At 57.3% G+C, this 20577-nt stretch overlaps 1 protein-coding gene across 2 annotated transcripts in view; it reads left to right on the forward strand.

Moving 5' to 3' along the window:
- Positions 1 to 6151: 6151 nt before the first annotated feature.
- The window catches only part of CASKIN1 (CASK interacting protein 1), a 156654-nt gene continuing 142228 nt past the window's right edge, over positions 6152 to 20577 (forward strand). For both annotated transcript variants that reach the window (XM_073361691.2, XM_073361692.2), the window contains exon 1: positions 6152 to 6328. In XM_073361691.2, the coding sequence (XP_073217792.2) occupies positions 6235 to 6328 (94 nt within the window). In that variant the 5' untranslated portion in view covers positions 6152 to 6234. The remainder of the gene's footprint in view (positions 6329 to 20577) is intronic.

Raw genomic sequence — 20577 nt, forward strand, 5'->3', positions numbered from 1 at the left:
GGAGCAGGGCGACGGCCAGGCCCTGCACCGGGCAACTCCCAGACCCAGCTGAGCCAGGTTTAGCTCCCATCCCATTAAGGAAGGCGACTCCCATGTCAGCCCAAGTAATTGTAGCAACTACTGACTGAGCCTGGAATGATGGCGCCTCACTGAGAGTCCGACCAGCTCAGCCAAGGAAGGGGGCTCCCAGGCATCGGCTCACTGGTGCTCCTACCATGGTGGCCAAGGCTGGTGACACAGCTGAATCCAGCATGGTGCAGCTCCTACCAGACTGGCCTGGGGGAGGTGGTTCCCGCCTGAGACCAGCTCTGCCGGCAGGAGGCTCCGTTTGGCCGATTTGTGCCTTGGGCTGCAGCTGTTTGCAAAGCCCCCAGACGGTGAGAGAGGGCCGGCAGCTGCCCCGGCTTCCTGCCCCAGCCTTAGCCATTCAGCTTGTGGGTGAAGCGTGTCTCGACAGGGGGGCTATTCACTGAGTCATCAAGTGAGGTGGTTGGTCTCCACCCCGCTCGGCTGTCTGGGACATTAGGAGGCTAACGATCAGTTGCTCACGCACAAGGCACTTCCTGGTACCAATTGTCACTTATCTGAAAACTTGTGCGAACTGCGGCTTCACAAGCGTTTCCCCAAAGAGCTGGCGCTCGCCCATGTACTCGTGAATAGTGAGTGATGGGAGCCGGGGTGTCACAAACTGGAGTGACATGCTCGGTGCTTTTCCTCACAAATGGACCAGCAGCTCAGTCGTGTCAGCCTGGGGCTAGCTCTGCTTTCCCCACTCGGCTCTTGCTGGGCAGGAGGTGCGGGCTTGCAGCAAGGCCAGCTGGAGTGTGTATGGGAATTCCTAGGATCAGACGAGTCCATGACCGGAGAGGCACTAGGCTGCCTTCCTTGTTCCACACCACGCTCTCCCCATCATCAGGCTCCATCCCCTCCTTTACTTCCCTTCCATGCTGACGCTGTGATCTGTCCGCGGGGCTAATGCCGCATAGCAGGAACGACAGGTGAGCTATGGACCCTGCTGAGGGGTGGGGGCTCTGTTATGCCGTGGCGAGGTGTGATGCTGATGCTGGCAGTTCCCTTCAGCGTGGTCTCAACGGGTGACACCAGGGCCCCGTGAATCTCTGATGGCAGTTCTGTTGTGACAACGCACCTCAAGACGCATCACACGAATGCTGCCTTCTCGGAGAGCTGGAACGAGGTGAAGCTGTTAAAGAATCCCATGGTTCCTGGGCCAGCACAGGGCTGGGGCACGGGGGAGTCTTTTATATATCTAGGAGAAGCCAATTTGCAATGTTGATCAAAGGAGAGGCCCTGGTAAGGCATGGGCAGGGTACTGATGAGACTTTGCTGCCAAAGGGCTAGTCAATGAATGGGCTTAGATGCAGAAAGATCACAGACTTGGGCTGGGAACAACACTTCTCAGAGACAGCCTGGGTTTGGGGGGAGGCTGGAAGCTCCTGGGAACAGTGCTGGTGATGGAGGAGAGCTGGGTTTAGAGATGCTCAAGGCGGAGGCATCTGCTCTGTGAGGACTGTGCAGTGACGGCACCAGGTGCCTGGCAGGTGAATTGGTGCCTATGTAGCCCATTGGTCAGTGCATGCCCCGTGCCCGACCCACAGCGGGGGGTGTCTGTCCCGGCTCAAGCTGGAACACCTGGGCCTGCCGCTCAAGCTGTAGAGAGGTGTGTTTTCAGTGGTGGTCCCTGGTTCAGTCCCACAGCAGCCGAGCTGGTGCCATCAGCGCTGCACAGACTTCAGTTCACCCTCCTTGCACACGTAGAGCCCCCAGTAAATCCTGTCCTCCCCTTGGGCTGGGGCGGAGCGGGAGGGCAGGGTCCGGCCTTGTTAACATTGCTGCATGCAGAGTTACGGCCCTTACGAAAGGCCAGACAGTGGAGTGATTATGGGTAGAGTGAGAGAGGCCTGGGGCACAGCCTGATAGGCCAACAAAGGAATGGAGGCAGCTGCATCGCAGAGAGCTTAGGCTCAGATAAGGGAGAGCTCGAGGACTGGCTAAAGAAGTGGGCTGAGCCAAGGGGCCCATCTAAGATACGAGATCTGCTGGATCTCTGCGAGCCCAGCAGAGTCACTCCATGCAAACGGTCACGTTCAGAGCAAGTGGACAGAGCGCTGCTGAGGGCACGAGACTGAAGCATTGGAAGGGCTGCTGGGCGTTCCTTGAACAGGATGGGGCCACAGATCCACTTCCTTTCTCGCCACACAGGAATTAATTTTGCCCAGATGTGCAGGGCAGGGTTGGGGACCGAAGGCCCAGTCACACCCACAGAGGGAGGGCGGCGAAGGGACAGTGACAGAGCTGCTACTCCCAGGACTGAGGTGCACCCCAGGCTCAAGGTCTCGCTGTTTGGCTGATGGAGAATCGTGTTGCTCTGGTTTCTCGATTTGCTGCCCCCAGGAGGAAGGCTTGCTGCCTGGGCGTATGCATTGCCAGTGCCAACCCTGCTGATGCGCATAGTCAGTTGGTCACAGCGGTACCGTCCGGAGTGGGGAGACCTATCCAGTCCCACTGCAAAATGAAGAGAGAGGACATCTGTGCATGTTATGGGTGTCTCTCCTGTACCCATCACTGCTGAAGCTAGGCCCCTAGCAGGGATGGAGCTAAACTCTTGTAGACACAAGGGGCCTGAGAGGAGATGCTCAGGGTGAAGGAAGGATTTGTTATAACCTACAAGATGCCAGTGATTCCCTATGACAAGGTGAGGGCAGCCAGCATGTAGGACCCCCTGAAACCGATCACTGCTGATGAATTCCACATGGACCTCACTGTGCACACGCTGTCTTGGAACAGGAAGGCAGCTCCTGGCTCTGCAGAGCTAGATGAAGGAGATCCTCAGCAACCAGAGATCCCACAGCCAATGGCATAACGATACGCTGCTGGATTAAAGGGCAGATTAGAAATTGTTTTCATCCTGGAATCCATGGGTTGCCAAGCGGGAGTGGGGGTGGGGGCAGGGAGGAGGCCTAGAAAGACATGCTCAGATCCTGGCGAGAGACACGGTGCACGGAGGGTAGAAGGGTCAGCAGAGAACGGGGGAAGCTTTCCTGGAAGACTGTGCTGTGGAGACAGTAGTTGGGGTACTGCCCAAAGGCCCACAGCCTGGGTAGGGGGCTGGTGTGGAGAAGGGCAGTGGTCAGGGAAGGAGGCTGCAGCACGCCCAGGTAGTGTCAAGCTTCCTTGACCCACTTACAGAGGTTGTCATTGTTTTAAACTAAGACTCACACCTTCACTGCCCCCTCTGCGTGCTCTAGCTGAGGTTATAGGCACTGGGTTTGAACTCAGCCAAATACCTGCTGTAGCCCGAGTCCACTGCACTGCAGCCATTAACCTCCTGCATTAAACGCAGAATCTAGGACAAACAACATTCAACCAAACTTTTTTTCTGGGCCATCTGCCTTTCAGGAGCCTTGATTGGTGGAGACATTCTCTGGCAATTAGCCCCTGAGCTCACCAGCCCCAGGGGCAAACACTCCAAAAGGGTCCCCACCAACCAAGGCTCCTGCAAGGCAGGTGGCCCGGAAAAGAAGTCTGGTTGAACTTCTTTTTGTTTCCACCCAGTTTTATGCACGTGGGGCGTTTACGTCACCACCATGTTTACTCGGCTTCACTGGAGCATTAAGGCCGGGTACGTTAGTCAATCATGTTGAACAATAGGTTTCTCAGCATCTTGTTAGCCCATTATAGACTAAGACATTCCTGGCAGCGTTTTCTCATCTCCACACTTTTAATGTCTCACCCATTTTAAAAAAATAAAATAAAGGCAGATGGACTAATGCCCCTGGCCATCTGGCTCCGAAAGTGGAAAGTTAGAAAGTAATCAGGACTTTATTTAAAGAAACTGAAACCTGCTCACTTCTTCCACATTATTAGTGGCCAAACCCTGATATGTTGTGCCTGCCAAGGCCAAAGGAAGGAAAGGGGAAGAGGAGATCGCACAGGGCACTTCAGAGCCTTGGCTTTGAAAGGGAAATGTCTGAGCAAGTGTGAGGCTAGGGAAAGGGAGCCAGGAGCTAACCCCACAGTGCAAATGCCTCCTGCAGCTCTGCCCGTACACATCAGTGGTGGCCCACAGTAGCCCCACTAGGCCAGTAGTGGGCTCTCCACACACCACTCTGCTAGTGCTCCTCAGGCCTGGTCCATAGCCCTGCCCCCTCCTCCCCCAGCACAGTGCTCTGCTGACCCCCCTCCTTCCTGACCTGCAGCCTCTTGCCTGCCTGTCGCATTCCACGCCTGTGCCCCCCAGCTTGGCCCATGCCCCTCCATCCTGACCTGCAACCCCCTGGCCTGCCTGTTGCATTCCACCCCTGTGCCCCCCAGCTCGGCCCATGCCCCCCCATCCTGACCTGCAACCCCTGGCCTGCCTGTTGCATTCCACCCCTGTGCTCCTCTGTTCATGCCCCTCAATCCTCAATAAAAACACAACACCCAGTACAGATCATGAGGAGGAAGGGCTACCAGAGAAGTACCTTGTTAATGGGGAGCAGAGCCTTTCCAGCACCTGTAGTGCCCTCACCCCCACGCCACCCCCATCTTTGCTGCTAATTCAGACACAATTGCATTGGATCCTGTGCTGATTTGGTCATGTGGACAAATGAAGCCCCCAATAAACATCAGAGAAAAAGAGGAGTTGTTTAAGTCACAGGCCAGCGTTGGAACAAGCACAAATGGCTATAAACTGGCCATCAACAAGTTTAGGCTTGAACTTAGGTGAAGGTTTCTGACCATCAGAGGAGTGAAGTGGGGGCAAAATCCTAACTGGCTTCAAGACTAAGCTTGATAAATTTATGGAGAGGATGGTGTGATGGGACTGCCTGCAATGGCATATGGCCCATCCGCGACTGCTATTAGCAAATATCTCCAAGGGCCAGAGACAGGACACTAGTTGGGGAGGGCTTTGAGTTACGCCAGAGAATTCCTTCCCAGGTGTCTGACTGGTGGGTCTCACCCACATGCTCAGGATTGCCCTATTTGGGATGGAGAAGGAATTTCCCCCCAGGTCAGATTGGCAGAGACCCTGGGGGTTTTTCACTTTCCTCTGCAGCGTGGGGCATGGGTCACTTGCTGGTCTGAACTAGAGTAAACGGTGGATTCTCCGTAGCAAAGTCTTTAAATGAAGATTTGAGGACTTCAGTAACTCAGCCAGAGGTCGGGGTCTCTTACAGGAGTGGGTGAGGTTCTGTGCCCTGCGATGTGCAGGAGGTCAGACTAGATGATCACGATGGTCCCTTCTGGCCTTAAAGTCTCTGAGTCTAGCCCTGGGGGAGGCCCCCTGCACCTGTGCTTCCATGGCCGGCAGAGCCAGGAGGAGCCGAGATTGTTCCCCAGGCTCAGCTTGAAACACCCTAGGTGAGGGCACCCCCCGGCCGGCAGCCAGGCCCGGCTCCTTGCAGAGCTGTAGCAGCCGCGCTGGGGCACTCTCCGGGGGCCCAGCCAAGGAGCGGGGCTGCAGGAACCTGTAAGGAACAGCCAGTCCCTGCCCCCCCCCATGTATCCACGTCCCGTTCCCTAGGCTCACCCCACTCCCAGGCGCCCCATTCAATAACCCCTCCCCCCCCGCCCCACTCAGCTACCGACAGACCCGCCCCTGTCACCAGCCCTTAGCCAGCCGCGGGGATTCAGGTGCCCTGCCAGGGATCGGTCCGTGCGCCCCAGGGGCTGCCCGGGCACTCGCCGGCGGAGCGCGCCCCGGCTCTGGGCCGGGAGAGCTCTGCCCTGCCCGGGGGCCTGGCCCCGGCCTCCCCGCCCCCTGCCCGGCGCGCCGGGGAGGGGGGAGCCGAGCAGCCCCTGCACCGGGGCTTCCCAGGCGGCCGCCGCGGCTGCCCGGCTTGGCAGGGAGGAGCCGCCTTCCGGAGGCACCGGAGAGCCAGTGAGCGGCGCGCTTGCGGCGGCGAGCCCCAGCCATGGAGGAGCCGGCGCGGCGCAGGGGGGCAGCAGCCCTGCAAAGGCGGCGGCGCCGCTAGCGGGGAGCAGCCGCGCCCCCCCCTCGCCCCTCCTGCCCGGGCTGCGGCCCCGGGGGCTCCTGCAGCGGATGCATCGCGGGCGCCGGCCCCCGCCGTGCGCCCCCCGGCTCCCCTCTCGCCGCGCCCGGGCTCTGCGGCTCCAGGGCGTGTGAGCCGCCGCCGCCGCCGCTCCCGGAGCAGGCTCGGGGCCCCGCGCCCCGGCCGGAGGATGCTCGGCCTCTGAGGGCGGCCCGCTGCCCGCCGCGCCCGGCCGCTCGCCATGGGCAAGGACCAGGAGCTGATGCAGGCGGTGAAGGCGGAGGACGTGGGCACGGTGCAGAAGCTGCTGCAGCGGCCCAAGCCCGGCAAAGCCAGTGAGTGGCCCCGCGGGGCACCCCCGGGGCGGGGTGGGAAGGGAGGGAGGAGGATTGCGGGGCAGGCTGGGCCGGATGGGGGGGGGCTGTGCACCCCCCAGGGGAACTCAGGGGGCGGGGCGGGGAGAACCCCCCTCCCCGATCTGCCTGGTCTGGGGAGCAGCCCCCGGGGCTCGGGTGGCCCCTGGGGTCTATAGAGGCTCGTTGGGATTTTCTCCTCAATGAACCGATGTGCAGGGGGAGGGGGAGCCGGCGGGTATCTGTGCCCTGCTCCTTCCTGCCTGGGTGCCCAGCTGAGCTTGCAAGCCGGAGCTGTCAGGCTGGAGCGGGGTGCAGGGAGGGGAAAGCAGGCGCTCCGCTCTCCCTCTGGCTGGGATGGGGGTGGTGGTGATGGTGCTCCTTGCAACAGCGACTAAATCCCAGAGCCGCCCTCTCACTCGGCTGCTGCATGTTCCTTGGGGTCACTCTGTTGCCAGTGCAGTACCGTGGCTGTGGGGTTGCATTCTCCCCGGCCTTTTCCCGAGCCACTCGCCTGCCTTGCACACCCAGGATGATAGGATCCTTTATTTGATTGCAACTGGCTTCTGGGGCAGCTGGGCTTGGGGACTGCTGCCCTGCACGGCCCTCTCATCTGAGAAACCCAGCCCCGAGTCGCACTGCAGCTGGGTTTTGCCCAAACATGGACTCGGGCATTCCTAAGTGCCTGGGAGCGGTGCTTAGAACTGTAGCCAAGTGCACAGGGTACGCACCGTGGAAAATAATTCAGTGCTACTCGCCCAGTCACCCCCTCCCCATCTATCCTCTGCCTCGTGTACACACACCCTTCGGCACGCCAGGCTCGCATCCAGCGGGTGGGAGCGAGATGCAGCAGGAGACGAGGGTGTTTCTTCCACGCTTTAACCCCCCAAGCAAGCAGCCCCTCGGGCCCCCTGGTTCAAGCCGTAGCCCAGCCCAGTCCAGCAGAGCAATGGGGCGGCTCTAACATTTCAGGCTGCGATGGTATCAATAATGTAACAGCAATGGTTTAGTGTTGGAGTGGAATTAATTGAGGGCGGGGAGAGTTTGAAGTGAAAAGGGGAAAAAATGAACCTTGAGCCTTTCGGCAAAGGAACAGCTCTTTGGGAGGGGGCTGATTGCAATAGGCTCCAGGCCGAGCAGGGCCCAGTGTTTGGGGAATCTCTGAATTTAGGTTAGCGTTCATGAAAATGAGGGATGCAGCCCTGGCTGGAGCCAGGCGGGTGCTGTGTGGCCGTTACCCTGCACCAGTCCTGACCACAACAACCTGCTCTAGTCTGTGGCGCAGAGCTCTGGCAATGCCCCTCAGTCCTGAGCTGCAACCCCACTGATGTCTTCTTAATCCTGACATCCCCATCCCCATCCCTAACTATAGCTTTGCCAGCCCTGCCTTGCTGCTCCAGCCCTGCCCCCTGCAGCTCTGCCAACGCACCTCAGTGCTGACCTGCGGTTTGCCCTGTCTGATCCAATCCGGCCCCTCGCAAGCAGCAGTTATTTATGCCATAGCTCTGTGGTGCCAACAAACACCCCCAGGGAGTTAAGCTGAGTCCCCCCACTCCCCCCCATTTGACTGGTGACCAAAGAAAACCCTCTTTTGATTGTTTCCCAAGATGGAGCTGCAGGTGGGTGGCGGGGCAGGAATGTTGGGTGCCTTTCCGAGTTGGACACCTGGGGCCAGGTTTTCAGAGGTACAGATTCTCTGTCGCTCCCATGGTTTTCAGTGCGAGCTCCGTGCAGGTGAAAACCAGGCCCACGGTGCACACTGAATGAGCATGTCCTTATTTTATGAGGAATAAGGCCTCTCTAGTGGAATGGGGCGAGCATCAGGTTTGCATTCGGCTTTAACTCCCTGAACCGGCAGGTTCAAATCCCAGCAGGTTCAGCTTGGAACTTCACTCTCAGCAGCTAACTACGTATGGGTCTTTCAGAAGCCTGAAATGATACCCCCCCCCTCCCCCAAGAGCTCAATGCATTTAATTTAAAAAAAGAGAAGGTCAAGGGGTGGCTTGATCACAGTCTGTAAGTACCTACATTGGGAACAAATATTTAATACTAGGCTCTTAAGTCTAGCAGAGGAAAGTATAACACAGTCCAATGGCTGGAAGTCGAAGCTAGATAGATTCAGATCGGAAATAACGTGTAAATTTTGTGGATTCTCCATCACTGACAATTTTTAAATCAAGAGTGGATGATTTTCTAAAAGATCTGCCCTAGGAATTATTGTGGGGACATTCTCTGGCCTATGCTATACAGGGGGGTCAGACTGGAGGATCACAGTGTTCCCATTTGGCCTTGGAATCCAGGACTCTCTAAACAGGGTCTCGTCCCCAGTCTCCACTGAGTGGGACATGTCCTGGTGCCTATCAGTGTTGGAGGTGGAGTCACATGGCAGGGTGCGGTTCTGCCGGGCTGGCCAGGGGATGCACGATTTGCTTGGCTGGGCAGACTAAGCCATTGAACCTCACATGGTCGTAAGTTTGATGAACACTTGACATGCTCTGAACTAGCGCTGAGGTGTCAGCCCACAGGTCCAATGGCTTTTGATTAGATTCGGTGACGGAATAAATGACTTTATGGAGCCTGGGGTGTCGAGGAGAATTTGGTCCTGGTGCATGTTACATAGGGGCCAGATGATGAGCGCTATGAACCTCTGCAGCTCATTCTGTCTCAGCACTGTCTACTGTATTCACCACCAGGTACAGTGCAGCTATTTCTTCCCTTGAACTAAACTAGCTACCGTGACTCTCCATATAGGTGTAGTTATGAAGTACTCAAACCTTATTGACAGGTTGCAGAGTAGCAGCCGTGTTAGTCTGTATTCGCAAAAAGAAAAGGAGGACTTGTGGCAGCTTAGAGACTAACCAATTTATTCTCTAAGGTGCCACAAGTCCTCCTTTTCTTTTTGCGAAATTTAGAAGGGTTGTTACAAAATCCAAGGCCAGCAGGAATGTTTTGGGATTGTTTGAAATTCCAATAGATAGCATGTTGTTCATCAATCGACCCTCCTGATGTAGTGTGTGCAATCCAGACATTGCAGAATTGATTGGAAACAAGAGTGAAACTAACCAGCCTGATTTCGTTGCCCCGCCTGGGAGAACTGCAGAAAGTAAATAAATGAGACAGAATGAAAAGTACATTTGATTTTTTTAAAACAGTTTTTTTGTGATCATCTGTGAGGTGGCGAGGGAGGTGGAAGAGGCAGTCATGTGTTTTTCAATATGGTTTCTCGCCTGAAAGGGTCTCTTGAAGTAGGAGCTGCCAAGACATGTGCCTGTGTTTGTTTACTATACTGTATAAACTCACAGGATCTTGAAATTGCTCTGCCAAAATCTCAGCCTGAAGGGATGCTCTGATTTGCGGCGTAATGGTAAGAGCGAAATAGTTTTGATCGAGCCAGTAGCAGAGATGGATGTTTGTTCTTGTTTGGTTGCAGATGGTACCCTCCTGTGCTGGGGGAGAAGGTTTGGCTTCACAGCACTGTTTGATGGGGAATGGGGGGGGGTCTCAATAGAGGGAGACTGTAACAAATGTGAGATGTTACAGCATTGTCTCATGTCAAATACTCTACAGCTCCCACCACTCTAGGGGTCAAGCAAGATGGATCTGTTCCTATGGCAGTGTTTAATTTGGTTCACTCTTCGACCTGCACAAACTCCGTTTCAGTGCACGGGGAGGCAGATTGTGTAGACTGCATAGAGCCCCCGGCATACATTGTTATCTCCTAAAGTCTTTGCCCTTCTCTCTGTGCTGCTGCCCGTGTAGCTGATTGTGGCGAGCGGCCACCTGCAGATGTGCTGGAGCAGGAATAGCTTTCCCATTATGGGATCTCCTGATTTCTAGCACTGCAGATTGCTTGTTGAGCAGGCTGGCTCGGCAGAGCGAGCCACGCTGGAAATCGAGGCTCGAGACGCTTTTCAGGGGAACACATATGCAGATTGCAGATTTACTGTAAGCCACTAACATGCAGCTAGTATTCACCAGAGCCGGAGTGCAGGAAATTGATTCCCATTTCAAATGCTGAGATTTCGTGTGCTTTGCACAAGCAACAGGCATAGAGGGACAGATCCTAAAGCCCCTGATAATGGTCAGAGGCTTTAGGGGCTTTCCTCGTGAAAGCCGGGTGTGAGGAATGAGCCAGTGCTGGGACATGTATGATTGTTCCTGTTTCATATCTCGTTTGCAGCATTGAGACAGGGTGAGTTGGCTCTGCCATGCAACTGGCAACAGGGAGCTAACTCCTGCCTCAGGTCTGGGGCAGCCCTTGCCCACGCAGGTGGAAGATACCAGGGTAATGAAGCATTGCTCCTCCTTGAGGCATCAGGAAGCCCTGGCCTTCTGTTAAACACAAGGGAGGATGAGTGCAGAGAGCAGCTAAGCCAGGAGCCTCATGCCAGGTTACAAGGTGCTATTGTGGTAGCACTAAGGTACACAGACCACAACCCCATTGTGCTAGGTGCTGTACAAACACAGAACAACAAAGACAGTCTCTCCCCATTGTACTCAGGTTCTTCTATTGCACCCATCACTGTGCTATCATAGAATCATAGGGCTAGAAGGGACCACCAGGGTTATGTAGTCTAACCCCCTGCCAAGATGCAGGATTTGTTGTGTCTAAACCAGCCAGGACAGATGCTGTCCAGCCTCCTTTGGAAAACCTCCAGTGAAGGAGCTTCCACGACCTCCCAAGGTGTCTGTTCTATTGGCTGACTGTTCTTACAGTTAGGGAGTTTTTCCTGAGATTTAATCTAACTCGGCTGTGCTGTAGTTTGAACCCTTTGCCTCTTGTCCTGCCCTCTGTGGCAAGAGAGAACAACTTTTCTCCATCCTTTTTATGGCAGCCTTTCAAGTATCTGAAGACCGCTATCCTATCCCCCCTTAATCTCCTCTTTTCAAACTAAACATACCCTGGCTGTGACACCAAAAGAACCTTTGCGTTTTCTGCTTGTGTAAAGCCCTGTGGGTTTTGTAAGAAATCTGTTTAACTCCCAGCCCTTACAGTCAGTGCCTGGGAGCAGAGCCCCCTCTGTGTAATATTCTTACTGTCAGACCATGCTGGCTGACTCTGCCCCTTTAATTGTCTTAAAGCTGCTAGCAATCTCTTTAAAGCTTCCCCGAGCAGCTTAAGCGTGATATCACTAACGGGAGCAGTCCAGGCTGTATCAGGGGCAACTGAGATGGGCATTATGATTATTATCGTTGGTGTTTCAAATGTAGGCCCCATGTTGGCATTTCGGCAGTCCGCCCACTCGGCCCCGTGGAGAGCTCTGAGCTGATAGGCAAGCGACCAGGCGAGTAAGGCCTTACGCTTCTGCAAGCAATGGCATCTGGCAGAGAGTTGGTTGGGGTAAGAGCTGATGGGACGTCCCGAGGGGGACTTCATCACGCAGCATGGGCACGCTGGAGTCGGGAGAAAGCTTTGCCACCGGTCATGCCAAACAAGATTTGTCATACAAACAAATCCCAATAGGTGGGAACTCCCTTTTCTTCCTGCCTGCTCCTCTCCCGAGAGCAGGTTGCTGGTTGCGCCTAGTTTTCATAGAGTGGAGCAAGGTGTAGCTGCTGCATCAGGATGCAGCGGTGCATTGTGGGTTATGTAGTCTCCGCAGGCCGCACTTGTGTGCTAAAGAATTCCTCTGCTTGTGTCCTCTTGCTCTGGCCACCCCTGGCTGCTGCTGCTAACTTTGTTGTCGCCCGTTCAATAGCCACTCTGACTTGTATGTGACTTTAAACTATGTCCTGGGGGAGGGAGGGCACCGCCCGCGAGCAGTCATGCTTGCCACGGGAAGCAGAGCGCAGAATTATCCGTCTGCGTGGGTGCTCGCCGGGTGAGTTTGTATCTTGTAAGATGGAGACAGTATTTCCTAACTGCTCTGGTTAAAGGCATTCATCCACCAAATGGAATAATTCATGAAGGCTTATAAATATACAAATTTACATCCAGCCCTCCCCTTCCCTGTGGGACCCAGATTGCTGATAAATATGGCACTTACATCCTGCAAGACTGCATTTCCCCAGCAGAACCCGTAGTCAGGAGGGGACGTGAGGGATGCTCCCCTTGCAGGGAGAGGAAAGCGCATGCATTTGCCTTTTGGAGCTGGTAGCTGCGGGTGGATAGGGGAGGGAAATAGGCAATGGAATAGCAATATAGTAATGCTGCTTGTGCCTGGGGTCTTTTTTTAGTGTGCTTTGTGTGGCTTGGTTCTTTTACCTGCACCATTCCCGCTGCAACAGTGGTTTCTCTTCTGGAACCTAAACGCTTCTGCTGGGCCACACATGAGACAGCAGGAGAGACCCTCTCTTGGGAATCTGACCTATCCTTGCAGTCCTCCAGCTGGAAATGGGTTTCTTCTGGCAGGGCGTCTCGACAGGTCTCAGGACTAGGAATGGCAGGGGATATGTAGCTTTCCACCTCCTGCGACACTGGCTCCGATCTGGACCAGGGCGAGAGGGGCAGAAAATGACTGACTCCCACTCTGATGGCTGTTTGGCCCTACGTGAAATGAGTTACTGGGTCTCAGTCCAGGTGTGGCAGGTGTTCACTTGACAGGAACCACTCATGCAGTTGGCACTGATGATTGGTGGGTTCTGGGGAGCAAGAAGCAGTTCACACCATTAGCCGGAGTCCTTCCAGGGGAGAGTAAAGCCGCCTTGGGCCCGATCCAAGGTCAGTGGGAGTCTCTCTGCTGGCAGGGGGCAGTGTATGGGGAAGGAAGCCTGCCACAGTACCAGCTGGGCTTTGCCTGGTCTGTGCATGGAGACGCTCCTTCCGTTTAAAGTGAAACTCTGCAGAGGACGACCCCTAGTTTGCTCCAGAACGTTCCCACGCTGTGAGAGGGGCTCAGTGCACGTGCCTGACCAGGTAGCACCGGCATGAAAGACCATCCTTGTGCCAGTTCATAAAAGCCGCTTCCTCTTAGCTGGGGGCACCCGTACGTCCTCAAACCTCCTAGCAGCAGTGCCTCCAGGCCAGTCCTGAAGTGGGGATAGGCCTTGCACTGCAACTCCCTTCCAAAGTGAGGCTGATTCCAGAACCTGGGTCCCTCCACTGTGACCTCCCTGTCCCTGGCTTGCTCAGGATTTGGTCCATGGACTGCATTTTGCCTGCTGTGATGCACCACAGGGAGAGAGGGGGAGTGCTGCTAGTCAGGACCCAAGTCATCCAGGGGTCTCTAGCCCAGCCCACCCCTTGTATTGCAGGTGGGGTACCAGTCTCTGCCTGTCTACCCAGCAGTCAGGAGGGGGGATTGAAGCGCGTGTAGACAGAGCCGCTAGCTTTGCTCAAGCTGGCTCAGGTACCTAGAGCAATGAAGCTGCGGCAGAATGGGTGATCGCATCTGGCCAGTGTCCTGGGTGGCCCGAGCACCTGCCCAGGGTCCTGGGTGGGCTTGAGTTCAGGTGCCCTGTGCCACCACCTATGCTGCTGTGGCTTCCCTGCCAGTTTTAGTGAGCTGGCTAGATCAGAGCTAGCTTGGGTGTGTGTACCCGTGTTGCAGTCACACCCGTGCAGCGCGGTGCAGACATGCCCTCAGTGCTCACAGAGACAGTCCTGAGAGCTGATCGGAGAGCAGTGCTCTGTTCGGCCGATGAGGTGCTCTTAAAGGACCCTCGCAGCCCTCAGCCAGGTGGCCACCCCCAGCGTTCATCTCTTCAAATCCCCTCCTGCGGGCAAGCACGCACAGCTGGCGTTTCCATGGCAATGCCCAGCTGTGTGTTGGAGTGAGGCTCTGCCCCCTCACTGATTCTTTCTCTTCCTGTATTTTTTTTAAATTTGCCCAAATCCTCCTCTGCTAAAAACTCAGCCCTCCAGTTTCTCAGTCAGGGAGTGTCCTGTATTTTTGAAGAGACCAGGCCGGTCACCTGGTAGATATCCATGCCCCTGACTACGCATTTAATCAGGTCCGCAGGCCACTTCTGCAAACAGCCAATTAGTGGATGGCTGATCCTATGTGCAGCTGGTACTTACCCAACCCGAGACATGTGGCTTCCCACCAGACTTCACGAGTTCTGAAGGCTGGAGGTAAATTATATGCCGGTTCATGTTTTCCATAAGCCACTTGTGTGCTCAGCGAGAGGTCTTTGCGGTGGAACAATCCTTGTATTGCAGCCCCAAGATAACTGGAGATACACACACATGCTTTCTCTTCAGTCTGTTGATCTCAGTGGTAAGACCCGCCCACACCAGTAGCATCTTTCTGCTGGAAGAATGGGGGTTTCCAGTTCTCTTGTGCAAATGTCAGGAGATAGCGACGGTCTTGCCACCCAGGCTTGTGAATGGATCTTGGCTTGTCTAGCTCCCTGCGGGATGCCTCTCCCCCACCTCTGCTGGCCAGAGTCAGGGTTAAGCCTTTGCTCGTCTTCTGATGACTCATGTCAACAGGTTGCTGAGGATTCACTCTCCTGCGTTGACTTTCCGTTCAGCGTTGAACTGAGAGCCCTTCGGGCAGCCTGGAGCACAGGTGCATTTCTTATTTGTGTGGGGGTAGCACCAAGGAGCCCCAGGCATGGGCCAGAGCCCCGATGCTAGAGGCCGTACAACCCCAGAACCAAGAGACAGTCCCTGCCACAGGGAATTGAGACTGGAGAAGAGTGGTGGGAAGGAGCCCGTCACTGGGTGTCCCCGGTGTGCCGCACTGCCTGGCCTGTCTGTTGGTCTCTTAGTCACAAACGCGCAACAGGTTGTTACCTTGTCACCATGTGGGTGTTTGTTCTTCATTTCCCAGCTATGTCAGAGTGCACTGCAGTCCTCAGCCCCGGCTCACCCTCGGAGCTTGCCCCGTTCCTCCCGCTAACTGACCTACTTTCTCATTAGCCCAGCAATGGCCACCCCAGAGTCAGGAATCCCCAGCAGAGACTGGGTTTGGCTTCAGTGAAGCCTGCACTCCTCCCAGTGCTGCAGCCCCAGAATCGCAGTGCTACTGACCCAGAACCGCAGTGCTCGGGTTAGTCAAAGCCAAGCTGGCCAAAGCCCTGGAGACTGCAGCTGTAGGGACCAGTCCTGCACTGGTCCCTGGGACACGGGGCGAGATCAACTGAGAGGGCCGGGTGGCTTGCTACATGTGATTGTTACCCGAGCACCTTGCTGTCATTAGTGTGTTTATCCACCCAATGCCTCTGCGGTAGGGCAGGACCATTGTCCCTCCAGGGGTCCCTGAAGCACAGGCCCGAGGAAGTGACTTGCCTGGGGCCCACAGAGGGAGGGAGCGTACCCCTGAGCCAGGAATTGAACCCAGATCTGCTGAGTCTCCGCCTCGTGCCCACCCTCCCTGCCCTAAGGTGACCACTCCTCTGGGCAGTGACATGCCTGCCGAGGTTGCTCAGTAAATAACCCCCTGGTAGGGTCTTTAACTGGAAGGGAGGGGTGCAGGGCAGGAGCTGTGATGGGGGAAGCAGCCTGGGGGCCTGTGCGTGAGATCAACTTTACCACGTGATCCCCTAGTCCACAGCCCCCTCTCGACTGGCCCCCGCTCCAGCTCGGCAGGGCCTTGGCCTGGCGGCTCCCTACTATTGCCGGAGAAAGACCCTTTTACTCTCTGCTGCTCCTCCTCCGACGGGCCTGGAAGAGCTGTGATGGGAGCTGTGAGGAGCTGGCGGCCCAGGGAGACCTCTCTCCGTAAAGCAGTCCAGGGCCGGCTCCGTGTCCCGCATCCTCAGAGGCTCGCAGGCAGTTGGAGCCGCGCACGGATCTTAAGCGAGCGAGAGAGGGCGGGGGAGGCATTGAGCCACAGGAGGAAACGTAAATAGTGTAGTAGGTGCGAGCTAATGTTATTCCAAAGGAGGCTGCCAAGCGTGAGCTGCCTGCGCTGCGAACATGCGTCCTCGCTCTCTTTCCACTGGGTCCCAGCCCCGTCCCTTCCTCTCGCTGCCCGCCCCAACCCTTCACAATCTTTGGGGCTAATTTCCCATCTGCAGAGAGACCCTCTTCTGTTTTTACAGGGAAGATTTGAGAACTCAGCTTTGGATCTGGATAATGTCCTCTTCATAAGGGGTTTAATAAATCAGATTTTAAAAAATCCCTTCGTGAATGAACACGGGTTGCCATGGCGACCCGGGGCCCAGGTTAGCGTGCAGAGTGAAATACTTGAGTTCAGCGACGCGTCTGGGGCATGGCGAACGGCTGGTGAACGCAGGGCGTAATTCCCCGGCATCCAGAATGAATTAGGGTTGTCTGAAAGGTACGCGGACGGAGACTCGAGCGCTTGGCAGCAAGTTGTTTTTCCTCCCCTCTAAATCAACTTACCGGATAATTGCAGTGACTTGGCAGTTTTACGTAAACACTCATCACTTCTGCTCCCTGTCTTTGCACCTCAGCATCAGGAGACAAGAGAGAGGATTTCCGCTGCCCTGGCCAAGGGCTGCATGTGTGACGGGGACGTAGGCCACCCAGGAAGTGCCAGCTCGGGTTATTTTCCGTGTCAGATGATGTTTAGCTAGAGTTGCTGCTGTTGTCTCTTTGCACCCGCGCCGTATCCGGCTCCCAGAAGTCCTCGGCTCTTAGCTGTTGTGGGGAACACAAGATTCTCCGTGGCTCTGCCCAAATAAGGAAAAGGGCTGAAGGGGTCAATGGAAAACCCCTTACTGGTGTCTGTGGCTTTGCTAAGGAAACTTGTTGCTCACGGATAATTGGCACTATATTATCCAAATTGGCACTATATTGGCAAACAAACTGACTTCCCAGGGACGGCCTGGCCAGTTGGCCCTGCTGGCTGGTTGCCTGATTTGAAAACCCAATGCCACTTCTGATGGTCACAGGCTTTTGGCTGGTGCCCAGCACATCCCAACTGCTTCAGGAGGAAGGAGTCTCTGCGGGGAGCACCGATATTTGAAGGGGTTGTACTTGAGTCCCTTGTACTTGATTTCTGTCTGCCCAGAGCTGCTGTGTCATGAACTGACGAGCTCCAGAGCCTGTGCTTTGTGTAACGAGCCAAGGGCAGGTCAAGCCAGTGTCTCTTTCCAAGACACGTTCATGTGTGTGTTGTTCTTGTGGGGAAGTCTGTGCTCCTGACTGCTGAGAGCAGCCATGCCGTTGTGCGCATGTCCAGGGCAGGTGCATGTCAGCCCCTCGTTAACTGTGCAGGGCCCAGACCTTCAGTGCGTGCTGGGGGTGACTGGCACCTGTGCAGTGATGAGCTGCCAAAACCTTAACAACCGGTTCCCGATCCAAAGTTCTCATTTAAGGGATGTGCCCCAGCATGTATTCTTTTACCAACAGGGTTACCATACGTCCGTATTTTCCCAGGAGGAATTTTTAAAATTTAAAAATCCTCCCGGACGGTGATTTAAGAACCAAAAAGCCTGACCTGTCCGGGAAAATATGGGTGTGTGTTAACCCTGCCTGAAGTTCTTTGTTAAAAAGATGGGCCTGAACTAGAAACGAGCTCCGTTTCACAGGTGTGGGTCCCCGCCACGCCCTGGGGGTGTGCTAGGGGGACCAGATGTCCCGATTTTATAGGGACAGTCCTGGTTTTGGGGTCTTTTTCTTATATAGGCTCCTATTACCCCCTACCCCCGTCCTGATTTTTCACACTTGCTGTCTGGTCACCCTAGGGTGTGCACTTGTGTGGGTCCCAGCTGCTCCCTGCCCCCCTCATTGAAGCAGATGTGCAGGGTTACTGCCCTGGGAACTGTGGGGCACCAGTGGACATGGGGCCAGCTGCAGACAGGGGCGTGGGGCAGGGCTAGCTGGAAGCAGGGGATGTGGGGCTGGCTGCGGGCAGGGCAGGGGGTGCGGAACTGGCTGGAGACAGGAGGGTGCGGAGTTGGCTGGAGGCCAGGGGGTGTGGGACTGGCTGCGGGCAGGCCAGGGGGTGCGGAGCTGGCTGGAGGCAAGGGGGTGTGAGGCTGGCTGGAGACAGGGCACGGGCTGACTGGAGGTAGGGGATGGCTGCAGGCAGGGCAGGGGGGTGCGGGGGTGGCTGGAGACGGGCTGGCTGCGGGCAGGGCAGGGGGTGCGGCAGGGGCTGGCTGCGGGCAGGGCAGGGGCTGCGGGCAGGGGCTGGCTGCAGTCATGGGGTGCGGGGGTGGCTGGAGGCAGGGCAGGTGGTGGCTGGAGACGGGGGTGGCTGCAGGCAGGGGGTGCGGCAGGGGCTGGCTGCGGGCAGGGGCTGGCTGCAGTCATGGGGTGCGGCGGTGGCTGGAGGCAGGGCAGGTGGTGGCTGGAGACGGGGGTGGCTGCAGGCAGGGGGTGTGGGGTTGGCTGGAGGCAGGGCAGGGGGTGCAGCAGGGGTTGGAGGCAGGGCAGGGGTGCGGCAGGGGCTGGAGGCAGGGGGTGCGGGGCTGGCTGCAGGCAGGGGCTGGCTGTGGGCAGGGCAGGGGGTGTAGGGGATGGCTGGAGGCAGGGCAGGGGGTGCGGCAGGGGCTGGCTGCGGGCAGGGGGTGTGGGGGTGGCTGCGGGCAGGGGCTGGCTGTGGGCAGGGCAGGGGGTGTAGGGGATGGCTGGAGGCAGGGCAGGGGGTGCAGCAGGGGCTGGAGGCAGGGCAGGGGTGCGGCAGGGGCTGGAGGCAGGGGGTGCGGGGCTGGCTGCAGGCAGGGGCTGGCTGTGGGCAGGGCAGGGGGTGTAGGGGATGGCTGGAGGCAGGGCAGGGGGTGCGGCAGGGGCTGGAGGCAGGGGGTGCGGGGCTGGCTGCAGGCAGGGGCTGGCTGTGGGCAGGGCAGGGGGTGTAGGGGATGGCTGGAGGCAGGGCAGGGGGTGCAGCAGGGGCTGGAGGCAGGGCAGGGGTGCGGCAGGGGCTGGAGGCAGGGGGTGCGGGGCTGGCTGCAGGCAGGGGGTGTGGGGTTGGCTGGAGGCAGGGCAGGGGGTGCAGCAGGGGCTGGAGGCAGGGCAGGGGTGCGGCAGGGGCTGGAGGCAGGGGGTGCGGGGCTGGCTGCAGGCAGGGGCTGGCTGTGGGCAGGGCAGGGGGTGTAGGGGATGGCTGGAGGCAGGGCAGGGGGTGCGGCAGGGGCTGGAGGCAGGGGGTGCGGGGCTGGCTGCAGGCAGGGGCTGGCTGTGGGCAGGGCAGGGGGTGTAGGGGATGGCTGGAGGCAGGGCAGGGGGTGCGGCAGGGGCTGGAGGCAGGGGGTGCGGGGCTGGCTGCAGGCAGGGGCTGGCTGTGGGCAGGGCAGGGGGTGTAGGGGATGGCTGGAGGCAGGGCAGGGGGTGCGGCAGGGGCTGGCTGCGGGCAGGGGGTGTGGGGGTGGCTGCAGGCAGGGGCTGGCTGCAGGCAGGGGGTGCGGGGGTGGCTGCGTGCAGGCAGGGTGGTGGGTGCTCGCGGGCAGAGCGGCTCGGAGCAGCCCAAGCAGCAGGACGCAGCCCTGGCCCAGCAGAGCAGCCAGGGACCCACCAGGCAGCAGCGGGAGCCCCAGGGCCGGGGGAGCAGCAGCAGCCCCAGGGCTCGTGCCCAGGGCCCGGCGGCAGCCCACGTGGCTCCCTCAGCGCAGCGCCCCTGGTGGCCGGAGGAGGAATTACATCACTTGCCAGCCGGAGCCCATCAAAGCCTCAGCGCCCCCTGCAGGGAAGCGGGTTAGCCACCGGTTCTAAAACGGCTTCCAACTGTAACCACGGGGTCGCGCGAACCGGCTCCAGCTCGCCACTGGCCCTGTGGCCGCGTGGGCTGGGTAGTGCGTGTTCGCTCCGTTTATGCCGCGTGGTTCCCCCAGCTGACTCGGCCTTGGCTGCTCAGGGGGCTCACTTGCGAGAGAGAGAACGCGTGCTGCTTTCCTTTCCTTTGGCCCAGCTCTGAAGGTGATGACAGTCTGAGTCACCATTGTTTGGTGTAAAAACTGGTGCATCAGGGAGGAGAATTGGGCCCAAAATATTTCCTCTTAGTCCGAACCACCTCCTTCCTCCCCCCCCCCCCCCGAACCCAACTAGCCCCCTGGTTATTCAGGCAGACGCAATGTGTGGAGTGTTAGGATTTCATCATAGTTCACGCCTCTGTATGAGGAGCTCAAAGCCCTTTGTTGACATTAGTGAATGAGCCCTCCCCACTGGCTGGGGCCAATTGTTTGGCAAATATTGACTCTCTTAGCAGCCAGTCAGCATCCCCAATTATTCAACAATGTGAGTAGCACCTGGCCAGTCCCTTGGCCAGAGAAGAAGGCATGAACATAAGAAGAATGGCCATACAGGGTCAGACCAATGACCCAGCCAGCCCCGTGTCCTGTCTTCTGACAGTGGCTAGTGCCAGGCTCTTCAGAGCGAGTGAACAGAACAGGGCAGTTATCAAGTGATAAAACTAGCTAGAGACATCAAGGGTAAC

Source organism: Lepidochelys kempii, chromosome 10, assembly GCF_965140285.1.
Source record: "Lepidochelys kempii isolate rLepKem1 chromosome 10, rLepKem1.hap1, whole genome shotgun sequence".
NCBI classification, from domain to species: Eukaryota; Metazoa; Chordata; order Testudines; family Cheloniidae; genus Lepidochelys; species Lepidochelys kempii.